Source organism: Euprymna scolopes, chromosome 41 (genome assembly GCF_053919585.1).
Source record: "Euprymna scolopes isolate OS-2025 chromosome 41, ASM5391958v1, whole genome shotgun sequence".
Classification (NCBI taxonomy): Eukaryota; Metazoa; Mollusca; class Cephalopoda; order Sepiida; family Sepiolidae; genus Euprymna; species Euprymna scolopes.
Window position 1 is genome coordinate 21,827,893 of NC_136522.1, and position 15,093 is coordinate 21,842,985.

Here is a 15,093-nt window from a genome sequence, read left to right on the forward strand (position 1 = left end):
CAAATGAATTAGTAAATAATAACATACACTATATATTTTTAGAGTTTTAAGCAAATAAAGTGATAAAAATGTGAACATCATAAAACTGCATTTTCGGTAAGATTTTATAATGACCCCCCCTTGATTTCTAAACATTCGTACCGTGTTTCTGTGAAGAATTTTTTTAATGAAATTTGGAAATTAGCCAAAGGAGATGTTATTTTTAATAATTTCAAGTGTCCGAAATTCATTTGACGACACGTTTTTTTGTTGTTAAAAAAAGATTTCAAAATGATGAGTATTGAAAATTTTGAAAAAAAATTTCTTCGGACACTCAATTATTAAATAAAACAACCTTTTTACTATGTTCGTTAAAAAAGATGATTGAACAGTGTTTTCTCTAGTGGTACGTAGCAATTTAAAAACATAATATCCGAAAAAATCGTTATGAATTTGAATCAAAACTTCTGTAGTAGTAGTGATAGTAGCAGCAGCAGCAACAACATGGCGTAAACAGACCTTTTATTTTTGTTGTTTATTTTTATTTCAAATCGATTTTTTTTTTTTTTTAATTGAAAATCTGGTTATAAATAAAAAATTCTTACATGTTTAGTTAGAGCTATTTTGTTATCAACCATATAAATATTTTTAAAAATTGGGTAGTAGTAAGCTTTAAAATATTTTAACAAGTGAAAATGTGAACTATCATTGTTTTGGTTCACGTGTACAAACGGTACACACACTTCTAATTTTCGTCCCTTACAAAATGTTTTCAGTGAATTATTATCAAATGGAAACTAATCTACCCGATTAGTAAAAATAAAATAAAAAAATATTTAAATATTTGTAGGAGGTGCTCAGTTAAAAAATAAAAATGGTAGGAAAAGACATGAAATGTAATTAAAAATCAAAATAACATTAATTCAAAATTTTTAACAATTTGTCAGCTTTAGCAAAAACTTGTTTCTTTTTTTATATTTAAATAGAATTTAAATATTTGATATTTTTTCAAGCATCATGTTTTCTGTTAGAGGGACGTCACTTTTTTAAATAACATTTATTTTTGCCTGTTTGTCATAATTCTTGTAGTTTCACAATGGGTATCAAACACCCTCTTAAAAAAAAAAAAAAAAAAAAAAAAAAAACTCGCTTAATTCTATGTCTAATCCTAGGTATGAGTGGCAAGCCTCCTCCTAAAACCTTTAGCCTTAACAATAACGCTAAGTACAAGTGGCAGAGCTCCCCACTAAACAAATTTCCTCTGTGAGTTCATATAAGCGTAAAAAAAAAGCATAAAAAAACATTTAAAGAAAGTGCACAATTTCCCATAAAAAAATAAATTGGTCAACAGTCCTAAAACGCTGGGATCGTCTTGAAATGGTGAATTATTTTACATTTATGTGAAACCAACTCCTACTCTAAATTCTAAAATTGTTTTTGTTTTGTTTCTATCAAGTCTTCAGGATGTTCACACAATTTTCCTTAGACCTATCATTAACCCAAAGTCAGAGTGGCAACCTCCTCACCTTCACATAATTGCACAGAGACTCTCTTAAAACCATGCATAATTGCCTTTTAGAAAACAAACAAAAAAAAACACCCAGGATCTATCTATCATAGGAAGGGGGGGGGGATAACTGCCCTAAAACGTTCGAATGATACAAAATGGGCAAATCATTTCACATTAAATTCTAAAATAATTTCTGTTTATCTTTTATTAAAGTTTTTCAAGTTGTTCACATACAAATGTCTATAAAGGTAGAATCACATATTTTGGAGAGGTGGTCAGATGGGGAGGGGTAGCAGCAGGTATTAATCTACAATAATACCAAAGAAATAATGCAATATATTCATTTTTAACCAATCCTAGATTTCGATTTCAGTTTTTGGCACATAAAATGCATTACAACTAAACTTAGAGTTCCCTAACTTCTTTTCTTTTAATGAATACATGGCATTTTTTAGCAATCACAGCATATTTATGTGCATTTACTGCAAATTATTTGGAAACCATTCATTTCTGGAAATTTTTAGTAGCATATTCTAATTCCTTGCACAAAAATACACTTATATGGCAAATTTCATTGCTTAGTCTTGTGTTTTAACAAAGATATAGCATTTTTACTGAAAAAGTAGTGCAAAAAATATGACAAAGTGCATATGATCTTAACGAGGGAAAAATATCCAAACACGCAGGGCATAAAAATAGTCATAACTTGCTTGATTTTAATTGGATTTTAAAAATTTAAAAAGATTCTTAGCTTATCAAGCTCTTTCTATATATATATATATATATATATATATATATATATTGAAATATTTTAAGGTATTTAAATTTTTTCATGTGTATTGCTACTTTTACACAGGAGATATGTTGTCAATCTTTCTCTACTGTAGGTATTCAGCTGAGTGCCACTCTTCCCTCTCCTTAGAACATTTATAGCAAGAACTTGTTTAGTAACAACCACAGTAAGGAACTTTCCTGTCTCTCATTTTCTCTCTCTGTACAAAAAAAATAGACAAGACTTCCATGAACAAAGTTTTTTTTCTTTTTTTTTAATGTCTCATATGGTAAACAAGATACCAGGAATCTGCTTCTCCTCCAACGACAGTGTGATACTATCAATGTTCCCAATCACAGAAGTGTTAGGAATCAAAAAAAAAAAAGAAAAAGGAAATAAGTTTATTAGCAGTATGACGTTATTGGAAGTGATGTTGGTGGAAAGACAAGTTGTTCACCAAGGCACACAAAAGGAAGCCGAAATAGGATTGTTAATCAAGGTTAGGCAGTAATGGGGACAAAAGATCGAACATAGATGTTAATATATTTAGAGTTAGTTTACAAATTAATTCACGTCCTACCAACCAATTAGAAACCAGAATTGCTCTATAAATATTAAACTTTTCTGTAGCAATTTCGCATGTTTTTCTTTTTCTTTTTTTTTTTTTCTTTTTTTTTTCGTCTCAACACGGGAAGAATCTTTTGCTCTGAATTCCAACTCGAGAACTGTCTACTGCAAACCAGTCAACTCCCAGGACTTGTGTAGAACAATGAACCATCGAAAACTGTTCTGAAACTAAACATAGCTTACACTTCTAGAGTCTAATACAATACAATTTGTCTTTCTCTGAAAGAGAGGGAAAAAGTGATAGAGAGAAGAAAGAAAAAGAAATAGATACACACGAAAACAGAGACTGAAATATTTTGTTTATCAAATTGTGGTGTCGGCCAAGCAGTTGTGACCTTTCGGTACCTGTGTGCGCTGATAACTTGGACTCGGCTGAGTTTTATAAACACCTGTCAATCTAAGCCAAGCTGATTTGGAGCTGCACTGACTTGATTTTACTGGTCTCCCCATGAGGATAAGAAAATACTGGTAAAAAGACGGTTGATTTGGACTTTGGAGCAGTGAACTATGACAGCACTGTTGAATTTAAGCCCAGACATTGTTAGTTGAAAATGCAGAATAGTAAAAAAATATTTGTTTTGGTGCAGAATTGTTAAGAATCTGTTTTGGAAAGTGTAGTTGTGGAAAACTACAAAGGGGAAACATGACACTCCCTCAAAGTAAGACTAGAACACCGACAAGCTGTCATATGCGGACAAATCAAGAAATTAGCCCTACCAGACCATATATGGAGAGAAAGTCACCCCTTCTAATATGGGATGATGTTAAAATACTAGATATAGAATAAAGATGGAGGGTTAGAAAACTCAAGGAAGCAGCGCATATGGTGAATAGCAACAACTTCCTTGGTTGTCCAAGTATTGAACTTAACCACATTTGGAATCCATTAATTACACATATGAGGAACAAAGAAAAAAACATAATTTAAAAAAAAAGGGTGGTTAGTTTTTTTTTTTTTTTTTTTTTTTTTAACTTTTTCACAAAATACGCCTTACCCAAGGGAGATAATCCCCCCAATACCCTTTTTCTTAGAGTCGCCTTCCTTGCACTGTGTTTTCTAGCAGGTCTGTTGCCAAAGTCACTGGGAGGATGGTGGGATCCTTCTACCGCTCCGGAAGATATCTCACTACTGATCTGTATAAAAGCCAAGTACATCCAAGGATGGAGTACTGCTGCCACATCTAGGCAGGAGCTGCTAAAAACAGCTTATCCTGCCTTGACAGAGTACAAAATAGATTTCGTGGCTTAGTGGGGGATGCCCTTTTCTCTTCCCTGCAGCCTCTCTCCCACAGAAGAGACGTTGCAAGCCTGTCTGTTTTATCGTTATTTCCATGGCAAGTGCTCGTCTGAGCTCCAATCTCTGGTTCCCCCTCGCCAATCTTTCACGAAAATACCCATCTGGCTGAAACCACTGTCATTAATTTTCCCCACTCTTTATCTGTCACTAAATCCAAGCATAGACTCCATGAGCAGAGCTTCTTTCTTAGAAGTGCACGACTGTGGAACTCTCTTGCAATTGTCTGTTTCCCACCTGACTACAACATGGATGTCTTCAAGTCCGACATAAACAAATTCCTGGCAAACCGCCCCTTTAAGACACTTTGTCGAATCTCCAATGCTGACAATTGCTACGATACTATCCCATTGATTACTGTACATGCAATAACCCTTATCCCCGAGTGGCTTTCCGGCCTTGATAAGTGGTGACCTCCATGTAAAAAAAATCACGCACACATGCCAGATGTCTATCCATGGTTTCATAAAAAATCTTACTAATAGTGACAATCAGCAGAACGATTCAGTTAAAAGTTGAATCCTAGGAAAGTCTTGAAACATACCTTAGTGACCCCTTAAAATTTACTTTTTTTTTTCTTTTTCTTTTTTTATAGAATACACCTTACAAACCCAAGGTCCGATTTCCTGCAATACAAAGCAAAACCCCTTTCCCTTAGTTGATAAAAAGCAAAACGGACATGGAGTTTACATATGATAGACGTCGGAGGTTTCATCGACCAAAACATTGTGCCAATAACACCCAAGATGAGAATAATTTTCTGAACAATTAAAATAATACAAGTAAACAATCTGTTTTTGAAGGTGCATAATTGTTGAGAATGTGTTTTTGAAGGTGCATAATTGTTGAGAATGTGTTTTTGAAGGTGCATAATTGTTGAGAATGTGTTTTTGAAGGTGCATAATTGTTGAGAATGTGTTTTTGAAGGTGCATAATTGTTGAGAATATGTTTTTGAAGGTGCATAATTGTTGAGAATGTGTTTTTGAAGGTGCATAATTGTTGAGAATGTGTTTTTGAAGGTGCATAATTGTTGAGAATGTGTTTTTGAAGGTGCATAATTGTTGAGAATGTGTTTTTGAAGGTGCATAATTGTTGAGAATGTGTTTTTGAAGGTGCATAATTGTTGAGAATGTGTTTTTGAAGGTGCATAATTGTTGAGAATGTGTTTTTGAAGGTGCATAATTGTTGAGAATGTGTTTTTGAAGGTGCATAATTGTTGAGAATGTGTTTTTGAAGGTGCATAATTGTTGAGAATGTGTTTTTGAAGGTGCATAATTGTTGAGAATGTGTTTTTGAAGGTGCATAATTGTTGAGAATGTGTTTTTGAAGGTGCATAATTGTTGAGAATGTGTTTTTGAAGGTGCATAATTGTTGAGAATCTGTTTTTGAAGGTGCATAATTGTTGAGAATGTGTTTTTGAAGGTGCATAATTGTTGAGAATGTGTTTTTGAAGGTGCATAATTGTTGAGAATGTGTTTTTGAAGGTGCATAATTGTTGAGAATGTGTTTTTGAAGGTGCATAATTGTTGAGAATGTGTTTTTGAAGGTGCATAATTGTTGAGAATGTGTTTTTGAAGGTGCATAATTGTTGAGAATGTGTTTTTGAAGGTGCATAATTGTTGAGAATGTGTTTTTGAAGGTGCATAATTGTTGAGAATGTGTTTTTGAAGGTGCATAATTGTTGAGAATGTGTTTTTGAAGGTGCATAATTGTTGAGAATGTGTTTTTGAAGGTGCATAATTGTTGAGAATGTGTTTTTGAAGGTGCATAATTGTTGAGAATGTGTTTTTGAAGGTGCATAATTGTTGAGAATGTGTTTTTGAAGGTGCATAATTGTTGAGAATGTGTTTTTGAAGGTGCATAATTGTTGAGAATCTGTTTTTGAAGGTGCATAATTGTTGAGAATCTGTTTTGGAAAGTACAGAATAGTTTAACCACATTATTAAGAATGTTTCTTTTTCCAAAAATATTAAACCATTGTTTCTGCCCAATTTTTAAAAAATACATTTTTATGGTATACAAATTTTACTAAACAATCTATGATGCGGCTTCATCAGTGTACAACTCGCCACAGTCAGGCTTAAAAATCAAAATGCTTTCAATGTTTATTTCTATATTCCATTTTTATCACTCCAATCAACGAAAAACATTCCTTAAACTCTTTTATATTTATTTATTTTTTATTTATTTATTTTATTTTCATTTTTTTCATCTAAGAGTTTTTGAAATATTATGCAGACTATATTTCTTTATCTTTTCTATTAAAATGTTCATTTTTGATTAATAAAAACCATACATACATTAAAAAAAGAATAATTGATAAATAGTATTCTACTTGAAGTCCTCCAATATTGATTCATAGTTATTAGATTCCTTGAATTTTAATTTCTGCTTAAGTTTCCTTAAACTTAAACTTTACACATTTTTTTTAGAATCAAAATGATGCAATGAATGTAAATCAAAATTAGAATATAAATTCTAGATATAAGGTTTATTGTTTCTGGGGGAAAAAAAAGCTAGTGTAATGGATAAAATACTTAGTAAAATTAATTTGTAAGTTACACGTTTTTGAAGGTTATCTTCAATGCGGGTGACACTCAAAATACAATGGTAAATTACTTAGAACTTCTCCCAGTCATGGCTGACAGAACGAAAGCATACTACCCTGTGGATGAAATAAAAGGCTCCATTCAAAATTCCATGTAGATTCCAGAATTCAGCAAGATACACCTGAAGGTTAAAGGTTACAATCAATCAAAACATGAAAATAATATTCAAGATGAGAGCAGTAGTCCAAGGGATCCAAATAATAAAAATAAGGTTTAGTATTATTATTATTATATCTTTATCTTGATCTTCGTATGAAACATAATAAAGATTGCCTAAAATATATCATTTTCTCTTTTTAGTTTCAAATGAAGTCCACCATTGTTATGTGATTGTGGATCTGATTTCTCTGATCACCATATCCACAACTACACGTTTAATCTCCCTTGATGACACGCCAGAAATTCTCGTGGTCCATGCCTATGACAACGAAGGTAAGTTTATTGAATGTCATGTATTTCTAGAATTGCACAATCATGCTGGAATTTGATCTAAGAAATAAAATCTTTTTTGTTTTATACAAGATTAGTGGGGGTGCCCAGGTGTTTAGGAGTGTGGGGTGGGGGGTAAATCAAAACAAAGCGAAGTAATAACCCTGTTTAAATATTATTAAAATAAAAAACAATGTTAAGACTTCTAAAAAAAAAAAAAAAATCGGGGGGGGGGGGGACAAAAAAAACAGCGAACGTGATGGAAAAAATAACAAACCAAAAAAAAAGAAAGAAAAAAAAAGCATGTGATGCAAAACGAACGGTGTTAAAACTTCTTAGCGGGGGGGGGCCCAACGTTGCCCGGTGTTTGAAAAAAAAAAAAAAAAGTTTTGAGGAGGGAGGTAGGCTCGAACCCGAATCCTTGAGGCGAAAAAAAAAAAAAAAAAAGCATGATGACTTACCTCGATATTATACAGATAGGGAATAAATTTAATGAATAAAAAGTGAATTGACAAGTGTGTAAATTTAACGAGGTCAAACATCAATCTCGCAGTTAAGTTTGGCTGTGAGGTATTTTTTTTTATTTTTTTTTTTTTTTGTTCTGTTTCCCCAAGATGTTGGGTTGAGGGGAAAGCCAGCTCCCCATAAAAAATGAAAAGCAATTATGACAGTTTTCACCGCATTGATCAAAGCTGATTTGCTTTCTGGACGTCCCCCGCGCGAAAGCCGAGAAACACGCCGTTTCAATTTAGTTTAAAAATACTAAAAAGCCCAACATACACGCGACACAATGACATAGCGCAAATTTTATAAAAGTCAATCAAAATAAATCGAGACACAACGTCCCTTCACAAATCGTACATATGATCTAGGGGGTATATAAACGGTTCTTAGAAATAGTACCCCCCCCACCGGAGAAGCCTGGTGAAAAAAGCCTTTCTTATGCGCATGCTGCATTTGCCTTTATATATATATAGATATATAGATATAGATATATATATATATATAGATAGATAATAAAGTTTAACAAAGGGACACAATCCTTTATTGGCAATAAGCAGACTTACGCTCCTTGGCAGGATTAGGATGGTTGTTTAATGCATACTATCCAAGATGGTTGCTATCTGCAAGCATGATTTTAGGAATTTTTATTCACTCTAAAATTATCTCGCATCAAAATTTCTTGAGGAAAATCTTTTGTTGAAACATCAGATATTTGAATCAAATAAATTTTAACATTTTCTTTTTCTATTTAATAATTGATGGAACTTTCATTTAATGTTTATATATATATTATTTATTTTACTCATTGTAGATAATGTTTTTACAACTCTTAGTGGAATGGTTTTCCACTGGCGTTTTCTTCCCAAAGGTGATAAACAACTTGTGGATGAGCAAAATCTCAAGTAAGTATGGACTCCGTATGAGTAAAAAAAAAAAAAAAAAAAAAACAATAAAATAAAAATGGAAATTCATTTACAATAGATTTATTCTTAAAATTGGTTGAATTTTAGCATATAATGAAAACATGGTTATAGTCAGCTAACATACTTCTTAACTTCCGGCATGACTGCTACCGGAAGCGGTAACAAGGTAAATCGGTTCCTTCGTTTTTTTTTTTCTCTTACGCTTGTCTCCCCTGTGCATGTACTCTTCTTGCATTTTTTCCCCTCATTCTTTTTATTTAATAATTATTGAAGTTTTTTTTCGGTCTTATTTAATCAAGAATTATTGAAATGAGTTTTTTTTTTTAAGAATTATTGAAAAACACTTTTTGCTTTCTATTTAAAAAAATTTTTTTTGAAGAATTATTGAAAATAATTTTTTAAATCTTTTTAAACTATTCTGGGAATATTATGTATTGGATACATTTTTTTTTTATTATGATGTTTGAAATTTTGTTATTTTGATTTCAATAATTTTATTTTTATACTTTCATAAGCATATTATATAAATTCAAATAAAACCTGTTTTTAAAATTAAAATAAAAACTAGACGCGACGCGCGTTCGCAAATCTTACATATTATGATCTAGGGGGTACATAAACAGTTCTAAGACCTAGTAACTCTCCCACCCTCACCCCCAGAAGAAGCCCGGCGAAAAAAAGCCTTTCTTGGACATACAAAAATGCGCACGCCGCATTTGCCTTTTATATATATACTAGCAGGGGTGCCCGGGTGTTTGGAGGTGTGTGTGTTGGGGGTAGATCAAAACAAATATGATAAAATAAAAAAAAAAATGATGTTAAACTTCTTTATAAAATCAGAAAAACAAAAAAAAAAAAAGTTTTGGTAGGTAGGATTGAACCAGAAGCCTTGAGGCGAAGGTGGAAAATAAAGTGAAAAATTTCCTAATTATATCCATTAACTAAAACTATTTGATTTTAAATTGTGACCTACAACTGAATAAATTAAGATATGTCATTCATTTTTTTTTTTTTTTTTTTTTTTTTTTACTTTATTATTATGAGTATACACCCATCAAAAATAATAGGAAAATGTTTCTCCAATGTAAACACTTACGAATAAAGAAATAAGAAAACGTCTTGTACTGGAACATGTAACAATATATATATATATATATATATATATATATATACTTCAGAATAGTGATATGATGGGTAGATATTGAAAACCTATACTTAGATATACTTTTTGAATTGTATTCTTTGCCTTGCATTTAATAAACATTCTAGATTTGAAATGTAACCATTTCACATTATAGAATTTAAATTACTAATTTATGAGATAGATATATATATATATATATCTCAGTGTAGAAAAGACAAGAAATGTAATTGAAACTCACAATCAAATTTTTATCAATGAGAAACAAAATGCGTATAAAAATAGACCGACCCTTATTCCATGAGAACTTTTTTTTTTTTTTTAATCAAATAAGTCCTTTGAATTCGACTGCATCCATATGTTACATTTAATCAATAGAATACTATACTTTCTAGAATTCCTGCCAGATATAATGCACAAAATAATTAATGGCGCTAATTCACTCATTATTTTAATGTGGAAATTGACACAAGATTTTCTCATTTTAAAAATTGAGTTCTTCGTTATTGTAATGAATTTGAAAATTGAAATATTGAATTTCAAGTGAATCCAATGGTATCTACTGAATTGTCATGTCAAAGTAATGAACATATCCAAAAATTATGAAAAGCACTAATTGTCTCCAAAAACTATTTTCATTAATAATTAATTTTCTACCTTATTGTTTTTCGTAATTTTTGGATATGTTCATCACTGTGACATGACGTTCAGTAGATACCATTGCAATATTTCAATTTTCGAATTTCACTACAATAACAAAGAAAAACCAAAGATTGAACATTAATTATAGGCATAGCAAATATGGGTAGGTAAAATGTGAAACAAATTGTTTAAGTGAATGTTGTTTAAAGCAAAAAAATATGGAAAATTTGCATATAAGAATATATATCTCTGCAAATAATAGTCAGAAATATTGGCGAGGGGTGCCGTATATCCTTAACTTTGAAAGCTTACTTATATTCATAAATCCTAGTATCTAATTTGTTGGTAAGTTGATTGGTTTACGTAAGTTGGGTATGTTATTCTTAGGTTTGGTTTTATATATATATATATATATATATACACACACTAGCGGGGGTATCCGGCATTGCCTGGGTGTTTCGAGGTGTGTGTGTTAGATAAATAGGATCCAACCCGAAGCCCTGAGGTGAAGTTGGAAAATAAAATGTGAAAAAAACATGACACGTTAACCAATCGGCCAGCAAGAAAGAGTAACTGAAAAACGTTTGAATTTATTTAAGTAGGAAGAGGATTGACAGGTGCTCGCACTTAATGACTTAATGAGGTCGCAGTTAATATTTTCTGCGGGACAGTTTTTAATGAGGTCAAAATCCGGTTTGTTTGTTTTTATCCAACTTTGGGGAAACCCAGCTCTTCCCCTTTGATCCTTCTTTATTTATTCTTAAAGAGATCCAGTTCTTTATGGATCGTTTTATCACTTAAGCAAAATAGTTATATTTTTGTTTGGAGTATTGTCATGTTTGGGCAGGTGAATCTCTGTTTCATTCATGATAAGATACAAAAATTTATCTGCAATAAAATTAACTTTATTCTATCTTTTGTCTTTGCAACCTCTCTCTCACAGATGTGATGTTGCTAGTCTCAGTCTTTTATATAAATACTATTATGGCATGTTTATTATTATTCACAATTCTCTGATCTATTCTCTGCTTCTTTTGTTCTGGCTCATTTGATTCATTAGTCTAGTAGTTTGATTCATTAGTCTGGCTCGTTTGATTCATTAGTCTGGCTCGTTTGATTCATTAGTCTGGCTCGTTTGATTCATTAGTCTGGCTCGTTTGATTCATTAGTCTGGCTCGTTTGATTCATTAGTCTGGCTCGTTTGATTCATTAGTCTGGCTCGTTTGATTCATTAGTCTGGCTCGTTTGATTCATTAGTCTGGCTCGTTTGATTCATTAGTCTGGCTCGTTTGATTCATTAGTCTGGCTCGTTTGATTCATTAGTCTGGCTCGTTTGATTCATTAGTCTGGCTCGTTTGATTCATTAGTCTGGCTCGTTTGATTCATTAGTCTGGCTCGTTTGATTCATTAGTCTGGCTCGTTTGATTCATTAGTCTGGCTCGTTTGATTCATTAGTCTGGCTCGTTTGATTCATTAGTCTGGCTCGTTTGATTCATTAGTCTGGCTCGTTTGATTCATTAGTCTGGCTCGTTTGATTCATTAGTCTGGCTCGTTTGATTCATTAGTCTGGCTCGTTTGATTCATTAGTCTGGCTCGTTTGATTCATTAGTCTGGCTCGTTTGATTCATTAGTCTGGCTCGTTTGATTCATTAGTCTGGCTCGTTTGATTCATTAGTCTGGCAGTTTTCATCAGTTTGTTTTTTTTCTACCTCATTATAATAGTTTCTTATTCCAGTAGCTTATTTCCGAAAATTGCAGGCTTGTGGAACTCTTACTGCTGCTGACTGTTTTTTCAAAACTATGGTTAAAAGGCATATCCTTTCTTTGTGATAACCATCTTTTGTTCTTGTTATCTCCTTACATCAAGTGGCTTTATTCCTTGTATGGAGCAATTTGCATTTAAAAAAAAAATTATATAAAGCAATACAATGTAGAGGTGTAACAAATCAACACAAACCGAAGACATGTAACTGAAATGAGCTATTCAATTTTCATTGTCTTTTATGGGTTTTTTTTGTGTGTGTACTTTTGACATTGTATGGTGTTGGTGTAGTCTGTTCCCTTCTTCAGATATGTGTTTAACTTAAACGTGCACATATGGATTGTTGTAAGCAGAATTGAAATTAACCTGGAATTATATTATTTAATTGGAATTCATTGTTGAAATGAGTATTATTTATTAATTTTATTTATTGCAAACTATTATCCTCAATCTTTTCTTCGTTGTTTCATCATGTTTCGAACAACTATTCATCTGGCCTTCACCAGGTGGTAAGTTCCTATCCCATCGCGGTTACCACCTGACGAAGGTCAGAGGAATAGTTGGCCGAAACGTTGTGAAACAACTACGAAAAGATGAGGATAATAGTCCGCAATAAATAAAATTAATAACTTGGAATTGTTTTGTTTTTAAATCTATTATTCTTTAATTTAACAGTCATATAGTTTTGGATTTTCAGTGAGTGTGGCTCATCAGAAGAAAAGTCCAAAACATCAGAAAACGAAAAATAGAATTCGCATTATCAAAGCATTTACATCTACAGGTTCATTAGAAAAATAGTTTACTGTTTATTTTAATGAATTAGCACCATATTTATATATAATTTAGAATTATGTAAACACATTAACAACTTCTTTTTTAGGTTCCTCAAATTTGGAGAATCTGACTATCAAACCCCACCACATATAATTCCCCTTGAACAGCAGGGTCACACTGGGGATACTGTCCTGGTGGAGAGTATTAAAACAGGAAGTGCAGTTGTAGAATCTCGTATCATGGACACTGCTTACAAGGTAAGTATTCATTTGACAATGCAGCTGTCATGTTATTATTTAGATGTTTAAGGCTGTTTTTCTTATGCCTGAGTTCACAAATCTATTTTAAAATATGTTTTAAGCAAAAACAATATTACATACTTAATTGTCATGTCGAAAATAGTAATATATCCAAAAATTATGAAAATTCTTTGAGTAGGACAACTGATATTGTGTTTTTAGTAAAAAAAAAAGGGGGGGGTCTATCACTATAGACAAATATTACACGCCATGAACAAGTAATCTAAAATATTGGTTTTGGAGTTAAGTCCCCTGTGTGTAGACTCTTACTGTCTACTTTATAATGTCTAAGAAAAATGCAATTTTATCCAATTTTCCATAAAAATTATTTTTAACTATAAATAACTTTATCTTTTTTTTTGATATATTACTATTTTCGACATGACAAGTACATAAAGCGACCTATTTAAAAAAATATCTGTATCTTAATAAACATCATTCAATTTATTCACTTTCATTGATCACACAACACAAAATGTGTCATGACATGTGATATTCACAAAGCTGTGTATCTTTTGATTTTTAAAGAAATCATAAATGAAGCAATCTATATTTCTCTTTGTTTGTTCCTTTTTTGGGGTCCCCCAACAAAGGAAAGATTGGACCTAACAATTCACTCTCGTTTGTTTATTCGCACTTTTCTCAATAACCACCCTTTGCATTTTAAATTTTGCACAGACATTAGTAATGGTAGTGAAAGTAAATTTTTCAATCGTGGAGGGGGACCCTGCATGCTTGGCTTGTTCTTTTGAAACCACTGGGCTAATCTGGCTGTAATTTGGTATGGACCTTTGTTATAAGGTGTAGCAAACATAGGTACTTGTGCAGCTTAATCAAGACATAAAAAAATGAAAATATCGAAAAAAAAAGTTATATTGTATGTATCCGTTATGGAATGAAGTTTTCCGGAAAAAAATTTCACTTACTTTGATCAAGCAGATTTTTTTTTTTTTTTTTTTTACAGCAAAAAAACAATTTATGATACCGATCAAAAGATAGCCATGTTTCAATTTTTAGGAAGAAAAGCTATGATTTACCATGGGGATAGGGAGGTGTCAGCGCTTTAGACCGAATTATCTCCCCTGTGGCATGTTCTAAAAATGCGCTGTCATATAAATGTTTTTCTGCTGTAAAAAAAAAAAAAAATACTCTATCAAATTAGATGAAAATTTTTTTCAGAGAACTTCAGTCCGAAACAGATACGCACAATTTAACTTTTTTTTTTTTTTATATTTTCATTTTTTAATGTCTTGATTAAACTGTACAAGTACCAAGTATTATGTTATCCGTTCGATGCATAGTTAGGGATTAGCCACCACAATACCACATTTACTCCACTTTTTCTCGGAAACTATTGAATCAATCTAACTAAAATTTTGTATGGATCTTCTATAAGATGCGACAAACTAATTATTATGATGTCCGATGCACAATTAGAAATTATTAGGATTAATCACCACAATATCACATTTAATCTAGAAGTTTGGCTTAAAGCACTTTTTCTAAATTAACAGGCAATAACTTTTGCTCATTTTTAACAGGTTAAAAAAATCTAGTATTGATATAGCATGGTATCTACTCGTGGACTAGCAATCGGTCACAACCCAGAGAGTGGACTTGCTCATCTAAGTATAATGAAACATCTGTTTTTAAGTCAAGTCTCTAAGTTTATTATTTTGATTAGATTTCTTATTTTGATTATATTTAGTTCAACTGGTCAAACAACTAAGCACTGACTGCTAAATGCACGCTGGTGCAGGATGTATTGATAATGTGAGAATTTCAAATTAATCCCATTATTTAATTCACTAATATAAATGGCTGCTA

At 31.8% G+C, this 15,093-nt stretch overlaps 1 protein-coding gene across 1 annotated transcript in view; it reads left to right on the plus strand.

Annotated features, from left to right (window-relative positions):
• Window positions 1-15,093, plus strand: part of LOC145266410 (nuclear pore membrane glycoprotein 210-like) — a 203,385-nt gene that overhangs the window by 23,294 nt on the left and 164,998 nt on the right. Inside the window, exons 3-5 of the mRNA XM_080122073.1 lie at window positions 7,093-7,224; window positions 8,537-8,627; window positions 13,074-13,224. Of these exons, the coding sequence (XP_079978199.1) occupies window positions 7,093-7,224; window positions 8,537-8,627; window positions 13,074-13,224 (374 nt within the window). The remainder of the gene's footprint in view (window positions 1-7,092; window positions 7,225-8,536; window positions 8,628-13,073; window positions 13,225-15,093) is intronic.